The 20,745-nt window shown below is 31.5% G+C and overlaps 1 protein-coding gene across 13 annotated transcripts in view; it reads right to left on the reverse strand.

The window, feature by feature from the left end:
- Nucleotides 1–3,091: 3,091 nt before the first annotated feature.
- The window catches only part of LOC132750985 (EF-hand calcium-binding domain-containing protein 6-like), a 38,973-nt gene continuing 21,319 nt past the window's right edge, over nucleotides 3,092–20,745 (reverse strand). For 6 of the 13 annotated variants that reach the window (XM_060741075.1, XM_060741079.1, XM_060741083.1 and 3 more), the window contains 12 exons: nucleotides 20,140–20,317; nucleotides 19,190–19,213; nucleotides 16,040–16,093; nucleotides 15,752–15,822; nucleotides 14,625–14,773; nucleotides 14,294–14,344; nucleotides 11,684–11,946; nucleotides 10,727–10,813; nucleotides 10,392–10,477; nucleotides 9,956–10,061; nucleotides 7,788–7,853; nucleotides 3,092–5,879 (listed from right to left, as the gene is read on the reverse strand). In XM_060741075.1, coding sequence (XP_060597058.1) covers nucleotides 5,664–5,879; nucleotides 7,788–7,853; nucleotides 9,956–10,061; nucleotides 10,392–10,477; nucleotides 10,727–10,813; nucleotides 11,684–11,946; nucleotides 14,294–14,344; nucleotides 14,625–14,773; nucleotides 15,752–15,822; nucleotides 16,040–16,093; nucleotides 19,190–19,213; nucleotides 20,140–20,317 — 1,351 coding nt within the window. In that variant the 3' untranslated portion in view covers nucleotides 3,092–5,663. Of the gene's footprint in view, nucleotides 5,880–7,787; nucleotides 7,854–8,770; nucleotides 8,816–9,192; nucleotides 9,222–9,955; nucleotides 10,062–10,391; nucleotides 10,478–10,726; nucleotides 10,814–11,683; nucleotides 11,947–14,293; nucleotides 14,345–14,624; nucleotides 14,774–15,751; nucleotides 15,823–16,039; nucleotides 16,094–19,189; nucleotides 19,214–20,139; nucleotides 20,318–20,745 lie in introns of all 13 variants that reach the window. The other 7 variants (XM_060741077.1, XM_060741086.1, XM_060741078.1 and 4 more) reach the window with 7 other exon arrangements.

Consider the following 20,745-nt stretch of genomic DNA (forward strand, 5'->3'; position numbering starts at 1 on the left):
TAGCTCACCTGTCACAAAGTGACAGGGTGAGCTTTTGTGATCGCTTTTCGTCCGGCGTCCATCCGTCCGTCTGTCCGTCCGTCGTCCGTAAACTTTTTCTTTAAATGACATCTCCTCATAAACCGCTGAGCCAATTTCATCCAAACTTCACAGGAATGTTCCTTTGGTGGTCACCTTTAAAAATTGTTCAAAGAATTTAATTCCATGTAGAACTCTGGTTGCCATGGCAACCGATAGAAAAAACTTAAAATATCTTCTTTTAAAAAACCCAAAGAGGTAGAGCTTAGATATTCAGCATGAAACATCTTCTAGTGAGTGTCTATCAAGTTTGTTCAAATAAAAGCCCTGGAGTCAAAATTGGCCCCGCCCTAGGGGGGGCATTGATTTTCCCTATATGCATATAGTAAAAACTTATAAAATCTTCTTTTAAAGAACCCAAAGAGCTAGAGCTAAGATATTTAGCATGAAACATCTTCTAATGGGTGTCTACCAAGTTTGTTCAAATAAAAGCCCTGGGGTCAAAATTGGCCCCGCCCTAGGGGGTCATTGATTTTCCCTATATGCATATAGTAAAAACTTATAAAATCTTCTTTTAAAGAACCCAAAGAGTTAGAGCTAAGATATTTAGCATGAAACATCTTCTAATGAGTGTCTATCAAGTTTGTTCAAATAAAAGCCCTGGGGTCAAAATAGGCCCCGCCCCAGGGGGTCATTGATTTTCCCTATATGCATATAGTAAAAACTTAATAAAATCTTCTTTTAAAGAACCCATAGAGCTAGAGCTTAGATATTTAGCATGAAACATCTTCTGATGGGTGTCTACCAAGTTTGTTCAAATAAAAGCCCTGGGGTCAAAATTGGCCCCGCCCCGGGGGTCATTGATTTCTCTTATATGTGTATAGCAAAAACTTAAAAAATCTTCTTTGAAAAAAAACAAATAGCTAGAGTTTAGATACTAAGCATGAAACATCTTCTAGTGAGTCTCTACCAAGTTTGTTAAAAAAAAAGCCCTGGGGTCAAAATTGGCCCCGCCCCGGGGGACATTCATTTTCCTTATTTGTGTATAACAAAAACTTAAAAAATCTTCTTTGAAGAAACTCAAATAGCTAGAGTTTAGATATTAAGCACGAAGCATCTTCTAGTGAGTGTCTACAAAGTTTGTTCAAATAAAAGCCCTGGGGGTCAAAATTGGGCCCGCCCCGGGGTAAATTGATTTTCCTTATATGTGTATAGCAAAAACTTAAAAATTCTTTGAAAAAACCCGAATAGCTAGAGTTTAGATATTAAGCAGGAAACATTTTCTAGTAAGTGTCTACAAAGATTGTTCAAATAAAAGCCCTGGGGTCAAAATTGGCCCCGCCCCAGGTGTGTCACTGTTTTTAACTAAATGTGTAAAGAAATAACTTGACCAGCTAGACCTTAGATGTTTAGCATGAAACATCTTCTAATGGGTGTCTACCAAGTTTGTTCAAATAAAAGTCCTGGGGGTTTAAACTGGCCCCGCTTCAGGGGCCTATATACAGGTGAGCGACTTCCGGGCCATCATGTTTTTTTATGCTCCCCGAAATATTTCGGGGGAGCATATAGTCGTCGGGTTGTCCGTCCGTACGTACGTACGTCCCAAATTCGTGTCCTGCCCATAACTTTGTTGTTTGAAGTCGGATTTTAAAACTTTTTCACAGAAATGATCACCATATTGAGACGATGTGTCGTGAGCAAAATGTGGGTCGCTTCCTTGAAGGTCATGACACAGCATGACCTTGCAGCAAAATCATGTTTGGCGCATAACTTCGTTATTTGAAGTCGGATTTTACAACTATTTCACAAAAATGATCACCATATTAAGACAATGTGTCATGCACAATATTTGGGTTGTTTTTACACTTTGAACTTTGTCTGTGTCCTTAATTATGGTTACTTAGTTAATAGATTTGTAAAGAAAAAATCCTTAAAAAATCTTCCTTTCTAAAGGTTTGATGCTCAGAGCGTAGATATTTTGCACAAAGCATGATCTTGTGGTCCTCTACAAAAGTTATATAAACCATGCCCATGGGGTCAAAACTTGCTCACCCTGGTTTATATAGACTTATATAGAAAACAAATTCTTCTTGTGTCAGTGTGAAATTACAATGCCAAGAGCCTAGATATTTGTTATGAAGCATTTTGTAGCAGACATATTATAAACAAATATTTTAAAAATTATGCAGCCCAAAGAAATAAATGACAAACTCAATGTGACTTTATTACTGGTTATACCCTTCCCTAGCATGAGATCCTGTAACACAATTTTTTCATGGTTTTATTTCATAAATATGATGCTCAAAATAAGATTTGTCAATATTGTAAGTTCCTATAAGCATTATTTATAAAGATATTACCCAATTTAACATTTCATGTGAATAAAGGGAGGTAATAAGAAATTCATTTTCTATAAATTCCAAGTCAAATTTTCCAATAAGAAATGAATGCATGTAATTTATTGATTAAATATAATGTGCACATATTTGCAGTACACATTTTACATATTCTTGGATGCTTGAAAATTGTTTTATTTGCATATAATTTTTTGCAAGAGTGGTATACACACAACTTCTCCAAATCCCTCCAGAGGCGTGCACGTCGCGAGAAGGCACACGGCAGATTAAGGTCAAATCATCTCAAGTACCAGAGGTGATTGGTTGACCTGTCGTGGCTAACTCTGGAGGGTGGCGCTAACAAGAGCCGTTTCATGTCAACCACCTGTTTGCAGCCGTCACGGAACTTGATGCTTTTTCAAGTATTGTCTTTCCTCCATCGAACGAAGTACAGGACATAGAAAGATCGGCATGAAAAAGACGTCCCCGATGAGACTTCTAGAGTAGACCGGCATGGACGCTGAGATCTCGGGCATATGGAATTTCCGGCGCCGAGCTAAAATAAACTTAATTGAAGAAGAAGAATTTACACACAGTAACAATATCAATCACAAAACATACAGGATCTTTAAGTGAGCAATCCAGGACCATAATGACACTCTTCTTCATATTCTGCTTTGTAAACAGAATACATGAAAAGCTGTTTGGGAATACAAACAAAACACAGTGGAAACTACTCCAGTTGTAAGAGATAATTTAATTCTGTTACATAAAACAATATTATCACAGTATTTATGAAAGTGCTTCATGTATAACCAAAGTATAATGTCCTCATATAATCATTTATAGGAAAAATAACATTTGAATAATAAACATGCATTTTTGCAGAAACAAATTCATGTACATTGATAAATATATAATAAATTATAAACAGAACAATATGTTCTATATTTTGATTTTAAGTGAGTAAAGCTGAGTTCTCTGCTAAACATATGGTAATGCTGGTCAATTTGATAAAGTGATGATGACACTTAAACGTTTTGGCTAAATAAATATAAAACTCCTCCGCTTTAATGTGTGCAGCTAATAAGTGAAAATGGAGGAATTTGTACAGTTCTTGTTTTAGATTGTTTTCATAAGACAAAGTCTTATATGGGTCAGTTAAATGCATCCCACATATACTTATTGAAATGGCAATTCTATTATACTGAATGTAATAAAATAAATCTCTAACTCTCCACATACTAAACCCTCCCAGCGCTAAGCAACAACGGTAATTATAAGAATTGTGATTGGTCGGTTTACTCACATTAACTCTTATATTGGCTACTCATTTGTAGAATTAGGAATCCTTTAATCTATTAGTGAACTCTTCATCTAAAAAAAAGACGAGTCCATTATTTTTTTTACAAAATCCGGAAGAATTAGGTTTAATCTACATGTATTTATGGTCAGTAGTAAGCATTACATGGTTTCTTTATATGTCATTAAAATACACATGAAGAGTTAAAATAAAAAAAATAACGAGATATTATGGCCAAATATGCCAGGTAACTTTTAACAATACTGATTATTAATACATTATGCAAAATATATGAAAAAAATAATAAATAAAACAAATAAAAATAAATATCTATTCTTAATCTTTTACAGTAATAAAAAGTTCTCTACTTAAACTACTCATTTACAGTTTAACAATAAAAATAAATAATTATGAAATCATAACAATAAGAGTTGTCCTCATTTGTTTTTCAAGGTCACTGTATATGTGTGTCCAAGGTCACGGTATGTGTCCAAGGTCACTGTATGTGTCTAATCAATTTTCCTTATTCTCACAGTCTTAAAATAATCACCTAAATACACTGCAAGTTAACAATTTTGTTGCAACTAACACTTTTAATGTTGAAAAGAAAGAAGTTAACATTTGAAACAGTTAAAATGTGACAAAATGTTATGAAATAATCTTAAAGTATTAGGGTGAGCAATTGTCCCATCGTCTGTATTGTAAAGAAAATGTTATGGGCACATTCTTAGCTGTTACACTTGTTACAATAAAAAGCTAAAAATCCACTTCTCATTCTTACTAATAATCTCTCCTGAAATGATAAATGGTTTTGCCCAGATTGAAAAATGGACAAGTCCTATTTATGATATTTAGTGGTAAAAGTTAACATAAAAATGAAGCTCATCTTTCTGTCATATTTTCAGATACATGTACATACTCTACTATACAAAAAGAAACAAAACAATGAAACAGTATCTTTCAAACTTAACAGCAAAATAAATGCAATTTGTGAACATTTCAATTTCAAACAAATAATTAAATGCCATTTTTGAAAGGTTTTGCGTAATTTTATTTGACTTTCATACTTATTTTGATTTTTACTAAATGTGTAGTAATTAATACTTAAAACGTGAACAGGTGTAATGGAAAAAAGACCCATTTGACAGATATTCAAATTTAAATCTTCGGTTAGAAACGGTTAGAATAACTGGATAACATTCATAAACAGTTTTTAAAACTATGTGCCCACTTTGTTAATGATATTTCCATTTGATCATGTTTTCTGTGGAGACAAGAAAAGTGACATGTAAACACACATCATATCTCATTCACAAGAACTAACTAACATACTTTCCTTAAGTTGCATGCCTCCAGATGAGCCACAATTAGTGAAGAAATTCAAACTTGAGAAAAATGTACTGAGATTTTACAAAAAGTAAAAAAGATTCAGGATAAACGTAAGAATTTTCCAAATGACATTTTCTGCAGTATTTTTCACCATATTTTACATTACTTACGCAGTATGGGCTAATTATTTTTGCAAATTTTGACCTCTTCTTTTGTAATTTACATGTGTTGTAAGTGCCGTTTGCAATATGTAAACTATTTCTTTGTTCACTTCACAATATTTTACCTTTTAATGCATTTTCAATTTTTTAAATGAAAATTAGCATGAATCTGGAGGCATGCTGCTTTAAGTCTTAATGAAAAAACGTATACACGCCTCTTAATCACATGTACTGTAATACACTATACGTGTATGTGAACATCTACTCTTTTATACATAATGGTGATTTGGCAGTAAACCAGTCAAGTCTCATTCTTAAGACATGCCTCTAAATACAGTCAAACCCTGTCAGTAATTACAACCCTGTTTAAAAATCTTTATGTGATAACAGGCAAATTCTAAATAAGAATATACAACATTTTTTTTAAATATATAATATATGTAAAGTCTTATAAGATAACTGGTCGCTTATCACAGATGACCTTTGACAAAGGATTGACTGTAGATAAATCTGTATCTAAACTGAAAGCATTGTCTTTAAGAACATCTCGTATGGTATTTTCCCGTCCATGTTGTGATCGAATTCAGTAAGGAAATGGTAGAAGTCTTCATTGGTAAAGTTGATATTACATTCTTTGAGGGCCTTCCGGAAGTCCTTCATGTTAAGATAACCTTTATGACCTTGATCTAATTTCTTGAACGCTCGTCGTAATGTGCGATGTTCCTTGAACAACTGAAATAGTCATATTAAAAAAATAATAAGTAAAAGACCAACGCTTCGGGCGATTTTTTTATCGTCGTTGAAAAATGAAAAAAATATCAATATTTAATCTATTTACTGTAAACATCTATTAGATATTTGAATACATTGGTTGTCGGTCACATTGTGACTTATTTTGATACATTTTATTTATTACGGTAACAATTTCCTTTTAATGAAGTTAACTGGATAAACTATAGTCCAGGCAGGCCGTTCATGCATTTCTTTAAACGTACATTTAAAACTCTTAAAACTGTTTTGTTTAAAATAGCATCATACCTTGAATTTAACTTTTCATGTTATCGATTTTTACAGTCAATTTCTAAATAATGTTAAGAAGGATTATACCACTATAAAATATAATATGATAATACTGCACGGTAGTTACGCTGATTTTGATTGGTCAATATATATTAACTATAAAATAATTATTACGGCTACCGTAACGTATATATGACTTTTATTATACAATGTACACGTCAGCTGTAAATTTCAGTATTTATTTTTATTTGAAACAAAGAAAAACAATTTTGCAGTATTTTGGATTCTATATAAATACCTTTGGCATGTTATATGGTCGTATATTAAAGGTCGTTTATTATATATAACCTGTAAACCGTTCATATACTCCGGGCCATATAACCTGTCAAACAGCTATATAACTAGTTATATATATATATGTTTAGAAGGGGGATAAAACAAACACAAAATACCAAACCAGTAGAAAATCACCAACACAAATATCATGCTTTTTTTTCTATAAAATAATTTATATAGATCTATATAGACTACCTAATTATAAATGGTTTCTATCTATTCTATAATGAACATGCATATTGTTGAAACGTAAGAGAACAAGATTATAACATAAATCATTGTGAGAAAAAACAACAACAAACAACATGCAAAATATCAACCACTTACAATAAAACCTATTATACTCTACATATACTAGTATTATTTTGTCAACTTATAATTTAATTTATATTATGTTATTTATTCATACATTTATTTATAAATCTTATTTTTCAAGAACACACAAAAATGACGCAGAAAATCAGTGTAAGAAATTCAAATTTCACGAAGTCATTAAAAGAAGAATAGAAACAAGTTTTTTTGTCAAACGATGTACAAACAGATAAAAAACAACAGGTGAAAACAAGAATCAACATGCAATAAATCTGTGTAGAAAATAATATAATTATAAGATATGAAATATAAAAGTCTTACTAAAATATGGTACATTCAGTCTGCGTCCGCATTTTAAACGCTCAAATGTTGTATATTAATGTAAACATAAACACATGCCCCGCTAATTAAGATTAACACAGTAACAACAGGGTATTTCAAATAGAAATTCTATTTGAAAGGCATGGGTAAATAAATAGAAAAACAACAATAATCCATCTTACTAGATTGTTTAATTAACTTTCTGTGACAGTATGTTGATGGCAGTTACTGTTACGCTTTAAACAATGATAAGTGCTACAGACTGATTAATATGATTTTTATAATAATTATCCTTAGAAACGGAGAAATAGAAAATAAATTTGGACATTCATATTGTTATGAAAATACATAAACAGCAAACTATGTTTATCGTGTGTATTAAAACAAATGTCAGGAAAATATACATTCTAAAATTACTAGATACAAAATTATTATAACGTAAATCATTATTTACTGTGCGTGTATGAATTCAATTTCAAAGGCATTGCGTGTTTAACTTCTTGATAAGAAAATGAAGCGTGTTTCATCGTTGAGATAATTAAACGTTTCAGGCAGTAAACAACGCAAAGATGTGTTTATAATTTGTGAAAGCGTGTACGCTTGAATGTACCATATCTATAAATCTAGAACAGATCACGACATACAAATCACCTTCTCACAAACAATTTCAATAACTTCTTGAATTGTAGGTCTCCTTTGCTTCCCTTTGATTAATGTCTGTGTTAATTGTAGAGTTAAAATAATAATGTTAGAGCTAGCAGATGCATTTACAATGTGACAAATTAGCAGTCAATCCAACTATCAACGTAGATTGTATTGGCCAATCAGAATTCGCGTAATATTTATTCCGCATCTAATGTACTTTCATGAACAACAGCAGTATCTACGGGGCGGAGTTTGTGTTTTAGTTAACCAATCCGCTTTTCTCCATCGATCATTACGTATGATTGTAACATAAGATTTCAGTTAGGTGGTTTTCAAAGTTTATGTTCCTATATGTTACCAGTTTGATAGCAGATGAATGTGTTTAAAATTGTTAATTGCAATGATTTACTGACGCTTAATTTCCCATGTCTATTTCAAGCGGGGACTGCGACCAGTTCAATCTAAGATCAGCCGGCCGTTGCCGTACCATTGCTATCCAATCAGTGCGTATTTTGAAAATTTCCCTAAAATGAATCATGAATATGCCCACATTGAAATATATACAAGACCATTTAAGATATTTAGCGGAATAATTGTGTAGATAAGAATGGTTAAAGGTACTGGACTGAAAATTTAAAGGCCGATTGAAATTTGTACGCATTTTCAAAGACTTCAAAAACCAATTGTATGCCAAAATAAAAAAAATAACAGCATGTTTCATTGAACGAATGTCAATATATAAAACTGAAAGTGGAGCAGGCTTACTCATAGTTATTTTTTGTTTTATTTTATTCAGTCTAACCTGTAACGACACCTCACATATTGGCTAGAACAAAACAGTATTCGTTTTTATTTTATAATATTCTGTTTCCTATGTCGTTGCCATAAGAGTATCACACACCATACTAAAATTATTACATCTATACCATCTTCCAAAAGAAGGACTGAAAACGTAATATCTTTCACCAAATTTTATCATATACGTATACCTGTAACTGTGGTGGTCTAGTCAAAATGTTGCGTATTGAAATTTTCTTAAATATATATAGAAGAGTACATAATCAAACCAATCACTCAACAAACTATATACGATATATTTTTATGTGCAAACTTATTATGTATAATAACAAACAATAGCCAGGATACAAAGTTTCTTTCCTTACAAAAGCCGTATAGACCAATTTCAAATGGTTGATTTTAACATTTGATTTAATAAATAACCAGTCAGATTGCATACTTCAGGAAAGGTTCTCAGACTTTTTTTATATATCCAATACCAGTCAAACTAGCCAGAAAACCAAACACACACATATCAACGGTTAAAATATACTATAGCAACAAGAAAAAACAAGTAATAGTTATTTTGCAAATGCCAATACACATAAACATCATTGTGCAGATAAAAACTTACTCTCTTTTACTTGTGAACATTTATTCTTCCTGTTATATATGTATGTATATTATTTCATGATAAAACACTCTAAGCTGGCGCAGGTAATCTTAATGGCACAAAACGTTTGAAATACATGCAGAAGTTTTTGAATAATTATGAAAAACACAAATATGGTTATTATAAAGTTTTGTTTCATAGTAAAACCTTTTTATATTGAACAATAGTGAAAAAGGTTAATATACAATGCAATAGTAAAATATTCATTAAATAAGTCAGTTAATAACATTAATTTCATAAAGACCAAAATCACAATGGCATAAATTGGGAACTGTTTTCAAAATACATGTACAAGCTTTTGAATAATAATGAGGAAAAACACATATCAGGTTGTTATAATTGTAATTGTGTTTCAGTGTAAAAGTTTTTTATTTATTAAACAATTAATAGAAAATAGTTTAATGTACGATGCAATTGTCAAATCCTCATTAAAATTAGTCAATTGAAAAAATGTTAAAAAAGTAGTGTTATATCATGTTTGGTAATTTGGGAGTGGTACTCATTAAACATAGGAAACCAGTCTCAAAGTAAGCTCTGTGATTGGTCAATTTCATATATTTTCAAATTGTTATCAGCCAATTAAATAAATGCTGTTGAGACTAGTTTACATGATATAATTTTTGTTAATCTAGTAAGAAAAGGAATCTGTTTTAATGCACGACTTTAATTGCATCCAAAGCCGTGTTTAATGCTAATTTATAATATAAACAATCAGGGGACTAACCTGTGCTTGAAGTTGATGATTAAATTTGCTGTAGGCCTGTGCTTTTGGCTGATTATCCTTTTTAGGGCGTTGTGCATAACATTTCATAAACTGAAGGTAGTTAAATCTGAAAACGAGAAAAGTATGATCAATTGACATATATTTTATGGATAATTGAAAATAGATTCCGAGTATACTCATGACCAAATATTTATAATTATAGAGGAAAACAGTGGTTAAATGAAGTAAAGAAAAACAGTTATCGCCTTGTATGAAACATTTGTTAATTATTTATATTTGTCTTTTTAAACCTATACAGATAGTTAATTGTCTTGCTTTTGTGACAGTTATTACAAATATAATAGTATTAGATGATATATCATTGAAGTCTTGCATTCGATGTTACTTATCTAAAAAGCTCCAAGGGAGGTAACTTAAGTAAAAAAAGTAGAGTTACCTTCCGTTTTTCTGCGAATCAAATCTTTTACATAACTCCGCCTTCTCCTCTTCGTCCAAACTGAACTGCATACTTGACATGATCTCCTGTAACAAATGCAAACAGAGGTCATAGGTATAAGCACATATATAACAATAAAGATTTATGTTATAAGAGAATTAATTCAAAGTCGTGGACATTCATTTTGATAAAATCTGTTACAATGTAGATTCTATATTAGAAATGGAGAAGTGATGAAATATTTACTGGGTTTTCGAATGATATTAAACTTTTTTTTTCAAGCTAAATTAAGTATGTTACATGTATTTCTACTAAGCATGCACGAGTCTTCTTACCCGCATTTCATTCATTGGAATCGAGGCACTACCATTTCTGTCAATGTATTTGAACACGGACTTCAATCCTTCCCAGTTGTTGACAACCTAAGATATAAGCGCATGTTCTAATTAAGAGTGTTGAATTACAATATATGTAAAAGCAAATATTATACCTCTTTAGCATACGCCCTTCTATATTTAATATGACGTCATCCGGTCCATAAACCGCATACAGACCGGGGGCGGTCCATAATTCTTATATGGACCGGATGACGTTATATTAAATATAGAAGGGCGTATGCAAATGAGGTATAATATTTTATTTTGTTGTTAAATGTTTCTTTTACTGAATTTATTGTTTTGGTTGACATAAATTTATTACATGTTGATCAAAAGTCATGATTTGTCTTTAAATTGATTATTAATTTTATTTATACAGTTTGTGAAAATCTTAAAGTTCGGGTTTTTTACTGTTTAATTTGATTAACAAAAATTGAATGACAAAAAGAGAGCATGATTTTTTTTTGCTGTATATATCGCTTGAAAATAATAATGAAAAATCCGACTAGGGTTTGAGATATTTCACACACTGAGCAAATAAATTATTATTTGAAAGCAAAATATAGTAAAAATGACAGCAACAAAAGGGATGAACGGATTTAGATTCGGTATAATATAACAAATAAAACATGGCCTTTCGGGCAAAATGCAAGTTTACGGACTGGTTGGTCAGACCTCGGAAGGTATATGTCCCTCAGCTGCGCTTCGGGCCATATACCTTCCTCAGTCTGACCAATCAGTCCGTTAACTTGCATATTGCCCTCAAGACCATGTTTTATTTGTAAATTGAAAGACAATATTTGCGCTAGAAAATGTAAGCTGTCAACAGTAATTGTTGAATAACAAAATAGACCGTGATTCTTAAAAAAGCTACTGCATATGTCTTTATGTAAAATGTGTACTTATAAATCTTACATCTGTACGTATTTTGACTAGAAGAGACTTAGTCCGGGTACTTTGTACACTTGCAAATGATGCACGTGACGCCGGTATGCTTGGAACGGAAGCGCGTGAAATTGTTGTAGACGCTGTACCAATACGCGGAGTCTGCATTTCCGGCGTCCATTCTTCATTGTTTTCTCTGGCTTTTTGTCTTGCTATGTAATCGCGCTTCATCTGTTCTTCACGTCTTTCTCTCTGAATACGGCGGGCAGTTTCTACAAGTTCCTTCGTGTCTTCTGCAACCAAATAGTTTTTCTACTTTAAAGATTCAATGATAAAATGTTTATGTACCTTTACGTCATTTGAAGAATAAGATAAAAAGCATGCAGGCACACCGTATATGTTTGTTTTATATCATTTATGCTTTAATTTTACATGTAATGTCATGCAAGTGTTTTTCGTCTTTTTATCGTTCTTTAAATACATAAAGACGAATTCAATAAGTGATCTCTATAGATACACCCCTGCTAAATTTTTACATGAGCGTTGCCAATGTTCTGTAAAGGAAACACATCATGACTTTTTTTTTTAGTTCTAGACTGCCATTACGTCATCACTCTAAATATTGCTGCAATTTCATAAACACAATTTGATAGTTTTGTTATGCTACTTATAGCTCATATATACTGGTTAAAAATGTCCGTAGATTTGCAAGAGACAACAGTTGAATGATGCCGAAGGCATCAAATTATTTTCTTCTGTAATACAAAATAATGATTTTATTTCATAAAGTTCACCTCATTTGAAACAAACCACTGATAAAACTGAGATACTACAGGTCTAGATGTCTTTCCTAACAAAGTAAAAAAAGTATAAAAGGCAATAAATTTTATCGCCAGACAACCATGAGAAATGTCCAAAATAAAAGGTGTTTATCTAAATATCGCGTTTTATTCATCGTTTTCTTTCAGAATTAGGCTTTAAATACACATAAACATCACATTTTACTCACCAAACACATTATTATATTATGATACTAAAGATGAAAATGCTATTTAGATAAGAAATTATTAAATTTTTGTTATTTTCTTGCCGACACAATTAAAATTCTTGTATCAGATAAGCTTTTTATGAGATATTAAAAGACTATAAGAAAATTTTACTATTCAGATTATTTTCACAGGACACAACTGCGCAGTTATAAATGCGTACTCTAAACTGCGGAGATGACATGACGTTTTTGGTGTAACTGTTACGTGCAATGCATGTTATACATGCAATCTGAAATCAAATGTTCTGTCTCCTGCTTTCCTGTTTATAAAATATAAGACGTGCGCCAAAATTAATCTAATTCTCAATATAGAATGAATGTTTAATTACTGTTTCTCTACAGTTATCATGATAGAGCCACAGGGGGGCAGGGTAGTTTGAAGAGAGGACCTTTTCAATTAAAAAATCTCAAATATATTTCAATAGAATAATCGTTTATATTATCGTTATCCTTTTCTTTCAAGTACAAAATTTGAAGAAAGGAAATAATATAAGAACAACTTAAATCAGTTATTAGAAGATTTATGATGAAATATTTGTTCATCCAAGACCGGACTTTTTGAACTTATAACCGGCTATTGAGATGAAAAGGATTTGCATTCCTTTTCCGGCCACATAAACATGGTGATACCCTATCGTTTATTATGATATATCTTTTGACATTTAATGATACCTCATGTCATAATCTTACAATAGAAATATAATATGTTTCGCTCTTAAAACTAATCGTACTCAAAATCTTTATGGCTAGTTTTCTAAATTCTGGTATCTAAAGTTCCTTGACCCCAAATATGCCTTTGTTATTACGTTGTGGGAAAAAAGAATCATAAATGCGTAGCATGAATAGGCCGGAAATATTTGAAGGAGAGATTTGAAAAAGATTTGGGACGAAACTTATAAACTTAGCATAAAAGTGACAGATGTTTTGTGAATAAAGTTAAAAATAAACATTTTATTGTTTTTTTTTCTTTGTTGAAATTTGGTAATTTTATATAAAGGATGTATTATAAACAACTAATATATGGAAACACTTAAAAATATATTAGTTGCTAGACAAATATATGCTACATACAGTATACAATTTTTAACTTATTGCGCCATTGTACCTTTTAAAAACGACAAAGCGACTGTTCTACGATAAGAATATCAACATCAAGATGGCTTGCATGAAAATATATGGTGAAACCATTTTAAGATTTTGAGTAATGTAACGAAATGTATTCGGTAATCTTTGTTTTCTCTTAAGTTAATTTTGCGTTATTTGTGTTGAAACGAAAACACATTTTGCAGGTTATTATAATATTGGTGCAGGTTTCAATTTTAAGACTTACATATATATCATTTTAAGTTGGCTTGTAGTATTGTTAAAATATACTATATATGCCATGTGTCGTGAATAACAGATGCGTACTCGGAATCAACGAAAATTACACAAAGCTGCACAATTCACAAAAAGAGAAATCATTGTACATAAAGTCACAAGTGTCCTTCACCAAGCAGTAACAACATAAAAGAAGCTCGCACTGTAACCTCAGACACACTCATATCAACAAAACCACGTGACAAGAAAAACAATCACGCTGCCAAGGTTACCTTTAGAATCACACCAAATCTCCTCAGCCTCGTCCAAATTAAACATATTTTCTGAAATAAGACTATTTCACTTAAATATTAAATATAAAAAGTCTTGTTCCATGCATAGTATTCAGGCGCAGTAGGCAGAAAATAGGAACGCTTTGCTTTCCAGATCAACTGCCTATAACAGCCGTTGGTTCGAATTCTGAAAGGGGATTTATTGTCAAAAGCGATTAATATTCTTCAGCGTTTCAACAAAAATGTCCGATAGGAATGCTATATTCAACGAAAATAATACGGTTGATGTGATTTTAATCAAACAATATACAAACTATATGGAATATATTACCATATATAACTGTTTCCTTTTGCTCATATGGAACTTTGTAGTTGATAAAATGCTGTATAAGTGTGCTATAACTGTACATGCCATCTGTAGATACATTCAGTGTTGCCCAGACTCTGTCAAGTTCCAAAGGATGTAACGCTAAACCACACCTAAAATTAAACATAATGGTATGGGAAATACTTGTATTTATCAATAATTTCCTTAGTTATCAGTTAGATTTTCAGACTAATCGAGAGGACATTTTAGTTCAATTATTCAAACTTCAATTACTTGGTATATTTTAGTTCAAACAAAATATCTTAAGCCCTATAGAATTTTTTAATATGAAGCGCACGTTATGTTGGTGAACGCAAACTAATACGATAAGTGAAATGAATTTTTCATATTCAAAGATTTATACATTATACATTATGAATAAGCATCAAATATATTGTATTCATTGACACATACTAAAAAGGAAACATGAAGGCAAGTGCAAGGGATATCTAAACATTTTTTGATGAAAAGCTTTCTTTTCATTTTCAGAAAAGTTTTTGTATGAATTTGTTTATCTTGACCCAACTTTGAAGTGTACCTACAAAAGAGTTCGTTGGCTACATCGCAATTATACGCTGCACGTCCTTTTGATGTTTAAATGCCGTTTAAATATTTAATTTTTTAAAGAAGATACTGCTTTCAAATAAATTTTACATTTTATATCAGAGATGTTACTCCTTTACTAATTTATCAAGTCTATGTTTATATCAACAGGTGGTATAAATCGGTCAAGTCGACCTATGAATTCAATTTTCCGTATTCATTACCAATAAAACTTTAACTATATATCTATTTACATGGTTCCGATATAAAACATTTATTGCTCAATATTTTTAACCGCTCTTTTATGTTTTCTGCTCAGTATTGTCATCAAATAACTATCAAATTGAAGCGAAAATGGTAATTTAACTTAATTTAATTTCATCCTTTTATGACAGTATTTATTACTTTTTATATAAGGCATTCCTAATTTTACAATTATTTCATAAATCTTACACTATGTTGTCATAAAGAAAACCAAATATTTGAAGATAATGAAATAAAATGAGTGAAAAAGGACGTCTTATTAATAAACAACCATTAAATCTTACATTTTCAAAAGAGCGCCAAATTGCCACTTGCTCATCCGGCCAGTCATTCGTCTATCCATTGCTTTGAAGTGCTGAAAAAAAATTGTTGTGCAGGTTAGGATGATATGATTCTATGGGAAAATCTTCATTAATTTTCATTTTTTTTCTTACAATTAAACGACTGTTTTCGGTACGCCATTTCATCAGTTTTCAAAGCTTTAATGACTTAACAAGTTTCGACGGGCGGACAGAATGACTTGACTAAAGTACGACGCGGGTTTACTTTTTATGGCGCAATATTACACATACCTTATCAAATGTATGGAACCTGGTTTTAAATAGTTCATCAAGTCTCTTTTTAATCTGAAATACACCAAAAGCAAAAACAATTCATATCATATGTTTGTATATTGATACAATCATCACATAGATTGGAAGGAATGAGGATCTTGTCATATTGTATATAATTTGGGGGTCTTATTAATACATATTCAATCGAAATACCTTCGGCACATTTCATTTAGCAGTATTTGCATACTTACTCTTTGATGTGTGTGTGTGTTTGGTTTGTTTACCCTCGCCACCGGAATGAACCATATGGGCGAGCACATACTTCATTTAAAACTTGCTTTATTTATATGGGAACTAATTTAATTAATCTATAGTTTTATCGGTACATGTGTTTACGTGTGTGCCATAATTCCTACCACAAGTTCGTATAAAAGTACGTAACCCATGATAGGAATAAGATGGGATTGCTCCCATACTAAGTTAAAATGACGTGTATTTAAGAAATGAACAGCATATTCAAATTACTTAAGGTTAAAAGGGCCGAGACGTTTATAAAAAGCACCGTCTCTTATAACAGGTCAACTATTATAATATACTATGATTAAAATGAGAGAAAGAAAGTCTTTTTAAAGCAATGTCGGGAACGCATTTCCCCAATTCAATGTGGCTAGTCATTAAAAGTCTAATTTGATCAGATACATACACAAAGGAGTGTCAAAATTTTAAAAACAAGTTTGTTTTAGTATGGAAATGATAGATTTTATTAAATTTTTAGTATATTTCACCCGAACACCTGCTTAGTTAAAGATGTTCTTATTGGTCTAAAAGTGATTGCCTCCTTTGTTCTCATTGGCCGAAAATTCTCTATTTACAAAATAAGGAGGTCAATCCGATTTTGTGATATTTTGCAAATTTTCTTAATTTTTGGATTGACCTATATCGACAAGTTTGTCGCGCGAACGGGATAGAGATTTAGCAGGTGCCCTTAACACTCCATTGTATAGTATCTGTACAACTATTAACAAATAAAGATAAAACAACAAAAAACTTGTAAAATAACAATTATTTTAAATCAATGGTCTAATCTAGATTAGAAATTTCCCAAAATACGGCTATAAGAAATATCTTTGTTACCCATAATGTGATGAAGTGACCTTTTTTAACAAATATAAGGCCACTTCATTCTTGAGTGTATGCGTATAGCTTATGCTCCATATGGGGGGACACATACACTTTTATGCTTTATATACAGGACAAAAAGAAGAAGTAAAAATAAACACAGGGCGGGGGAGTAAGGATATTTACAATATGGAGTCTTTTTGACATTAAGGGTAACAGTAGCCTTCCTTCCCAATTTTGTTCGACCAATTGATTTACATTTTAAAACAATATCTGGCATGTAGACCCAATTAAGATAATTTGATTTAAATTTATAATATCACAATGAACTTCCGTTTCACGGCCACTTCCTAGGGCCACAAGTAAAAATATATAAATATTAAGACTATGTAATATACATATTTACAATTAAAAGTATAAGTCTACATGCCTAGACAACATTTAAAACTAAAAAAGTTAAGTATAGATTTGCAACACCGCCCGCGTTCGTCCACGAAATGAGAATTCGAAATACAACTTATATAAATATTTAGTTAAGTTTGGAAACAAATACGTGCATCCAATACAACCTGTACCAATTTTGGTTAATTAATTACATAAATAAGTTACATTCCTCCTGCCACCCCCGGATAAACGACCTGGATCTTTTGTTTAATTATATGGCAAGCCGAAATCAGAACCGGACCAGCGCACCAACAACGACATGAGAGGTCATTTATTATTTTAGAGAAACGAAAAAAGTTCTAAATATCATTAACTAAACTCGTAAAAATCATTTTAATATACTGTGACCAATCATTTTGTCCCATTTATACAATTTATTGAATACTTTGTTTTGATTGGTTACTAACCAACAGGTGTGCGCAGTCATATATGAAACTCAGAAAAATTTAACTGCGTGTACACCTTTTTATAAACGCATTTATTTTGACTATAAAGACCTATTTCTTAGGTGAAAAGGAGATTCTGTAATGTCTGGTATAACTATTTAATGAAAAAGTTCTCACAAATGTCCAATCTTATCTAGATGATAAGGATTGCTACCCCATTTTCTTGTTTTCGTATTGGATAGAAAATGAGGCACGTTAACCTATAGGGAACATCAATTTATCTATTCAATAATTTTTAACTCTAAAGTTGAAATCGTAAGAAAATTATTTCCTGTAATACATGTCATATGTATTTAGTGAAAAAGTATTTCTAGATATTGTATCTACTCTAAATTGTTGAATCTGATGTCCCATTTTCTTCTTTAAGTGCCGAAAAGTCGAAAAAACCTAAGTCAAAAAATTTACTATAAATGACTGTATTTGTGATAAAGTTCACTACCAATATCAAAATTTTCTATAGTTATTGACTACATACCAATATGATCTAAAATATTGTGTATGTTTAACCAAATATTAAAATTAAGTCGAAAAAACTGCGAAAGATATCTTTTGTTCAGGTTTTCATGCCGAACATGGGTTTACTCTTTGATGTTCAAAATAATTTAATATATATGAGCCGCGTCATGACAAAACCAACATAATTGGTTTGCGACCAGCATGGATCCAGACCAGCCTGCGCATCCGCGCAGTCTGATCAGGATCCATGCTGTTCGCTTACAGACCCTATTACAAGTAAAGAAACTGACAGCGAACAGCATGGATCCTGATCAGACTGCGCGGATGCGCAGGCCTGTCTGGATCCATGCTGGTCGCAAACCAATTATGTTGGTTTTGTCGTGACGCGGCTCATTTATTATATTTACATTAATAAACAGAAGCAACAGCACTTTCTAAAATGCATTTTGATCAATTCTGAAATACAAAGTAAATAATATCAAATCCATATAAAAACAGGCTTGCAGTGAATATCTGAATGAATTAGGCCACTGAATGCTTCAGGTAAAATGTAAAATACATTTCATTCAATTCCATTTCAATGTGGGGGGGAACACAATACAAAGTGTTTACACACGAGGATCAAATGGTTTTATCTCAACAATACGGATAGATTAATGAATCGGTATAGGTTGGAGGAAAATCACCACTTGAACAAACTTACCACTTTTGCTTTTCGTCTGTTATCCTAAGATATATACATTATTTATGCATTAAGGCTTTATACGATCCTAATAATAAAACCAGTCACAAGGATTCGTATCAGCAGATAATATATGACAAATTAATAAATTATTTATTTGTAAAATTGTTTTTTAATGTAAGGTTTTTTTTTAAATGGTATAATCCTCCGGTATTATTAGTAAATGTATATCTACACTAAAAAGTACAAAACACTTTGATAGTATGTTGTATAGCATTATATTCTTTAATGAAACGAAGTTAACGAATAAGAAAATTATTCATAAGTTCGATATAGTAAACATTTCATCTTTTATTTGGTCATTTAAAGAATAGAACTAATTCACTTTTGTATAAAGCAATCGTGTCACTGCTTCATAAACTTGTCAGTTAAGATATTGGCAATACAGTTCTCTAATAAAGACATCTTGCAATCAAAATTGCATTCTTTCTTTACAAATACATTTTTTTAACAAACACTAAGGAGGTACTTAGATTCATATAATTTGACTTTACTTTGCAGAAAATTGCCAAATTTCTGAAAAACAGTACAATTGCTAACTACTAACTTAAAACAAGAGCAAAAACAAAATCATTTAAATGTTGTTGAAAGACTATTTTAATGTTATTAAAAGCCGTTTTTATTCAATATTGTTTTTTAAAATGACCAGCAGAACTTTAATGAATATAAAGCTACACATTTACTCGAACTCTTTAACCCATTACCCGCTAGAACCGAAAGTTATTATCGGCCGCCAGCATGGAGGACATCCTTGCAGTCTGCCCTGGCTCTTTAATGTTGGTTGCAAAATATTTGCATTATGATATTGAAATACCTAATCTTTGAAAGGACTGTTATCAATTGAAAGCAGAGCAAGTACATACATTCAGAAGGTTCAAGGACATGCATTATCCTTGACCTTTACGACTTACCTCTTCTATAGATCGTATCTTATTTTCAGCACTATCTGGTGGGGGTGGTGGAGGAGGAACCATTTCAGTTTTGGCTCTTTCTTTTAACATTTCTACTTGTGCTGGTACCGGCATGTCACATGTGGGAATCTGTGCCACCTGTATTCCGCCTTCTTGTTTCATATTCCAGGATCCAGGTCTAATGAAATAAAAGCAAATTTATTACAGTTAATTGTCTTCTTAAGTGCACCTTTCTGTTGATTTTATGCAACTCCAACAAGTTAATTAGAAAGTGATTATGCAATTATGAATAATACGACTGTAAAATAACTGCAATAGTTTGCTTTTATTTTATTAGACCTGGTCATAATTTGCACAATCAATCATTTACTAATTAATTTGTTAGAATCATATTAAATCAACAGATATATTAAATGTCTGCAGCTCAAACATATGTTTCAGTTTCCACAATACCTTACACAGATGCATAAAAATATAAATGTTGTCATTATATAAATAGGACCGTACGGCTTATATTGAACCAGTATTAATAATTGTAACATTATATAGAAATAAGTAATAGTAATGTTGCACTGCAAATAAGCGACGTGATGAAATGTAGATAAA

The sequence above is a fragment of the Ruditapes philippinarum genome, unplaced genomic scaffold (genome assembly GCF_026571515.1).
Source record: "Ruditapes philippinarum isolate M1 unplaced genomic scaffold, ASM2657151v2 ctg997_1_1_1_1, whole genome shotgun sequence".
Taxonomy (NCBI): Eukaryota; Metazoa; Mollusca; class Bivalvia; order Venerida; family Veneridae; genus Ruditapes; species Ruditapes philippinarum.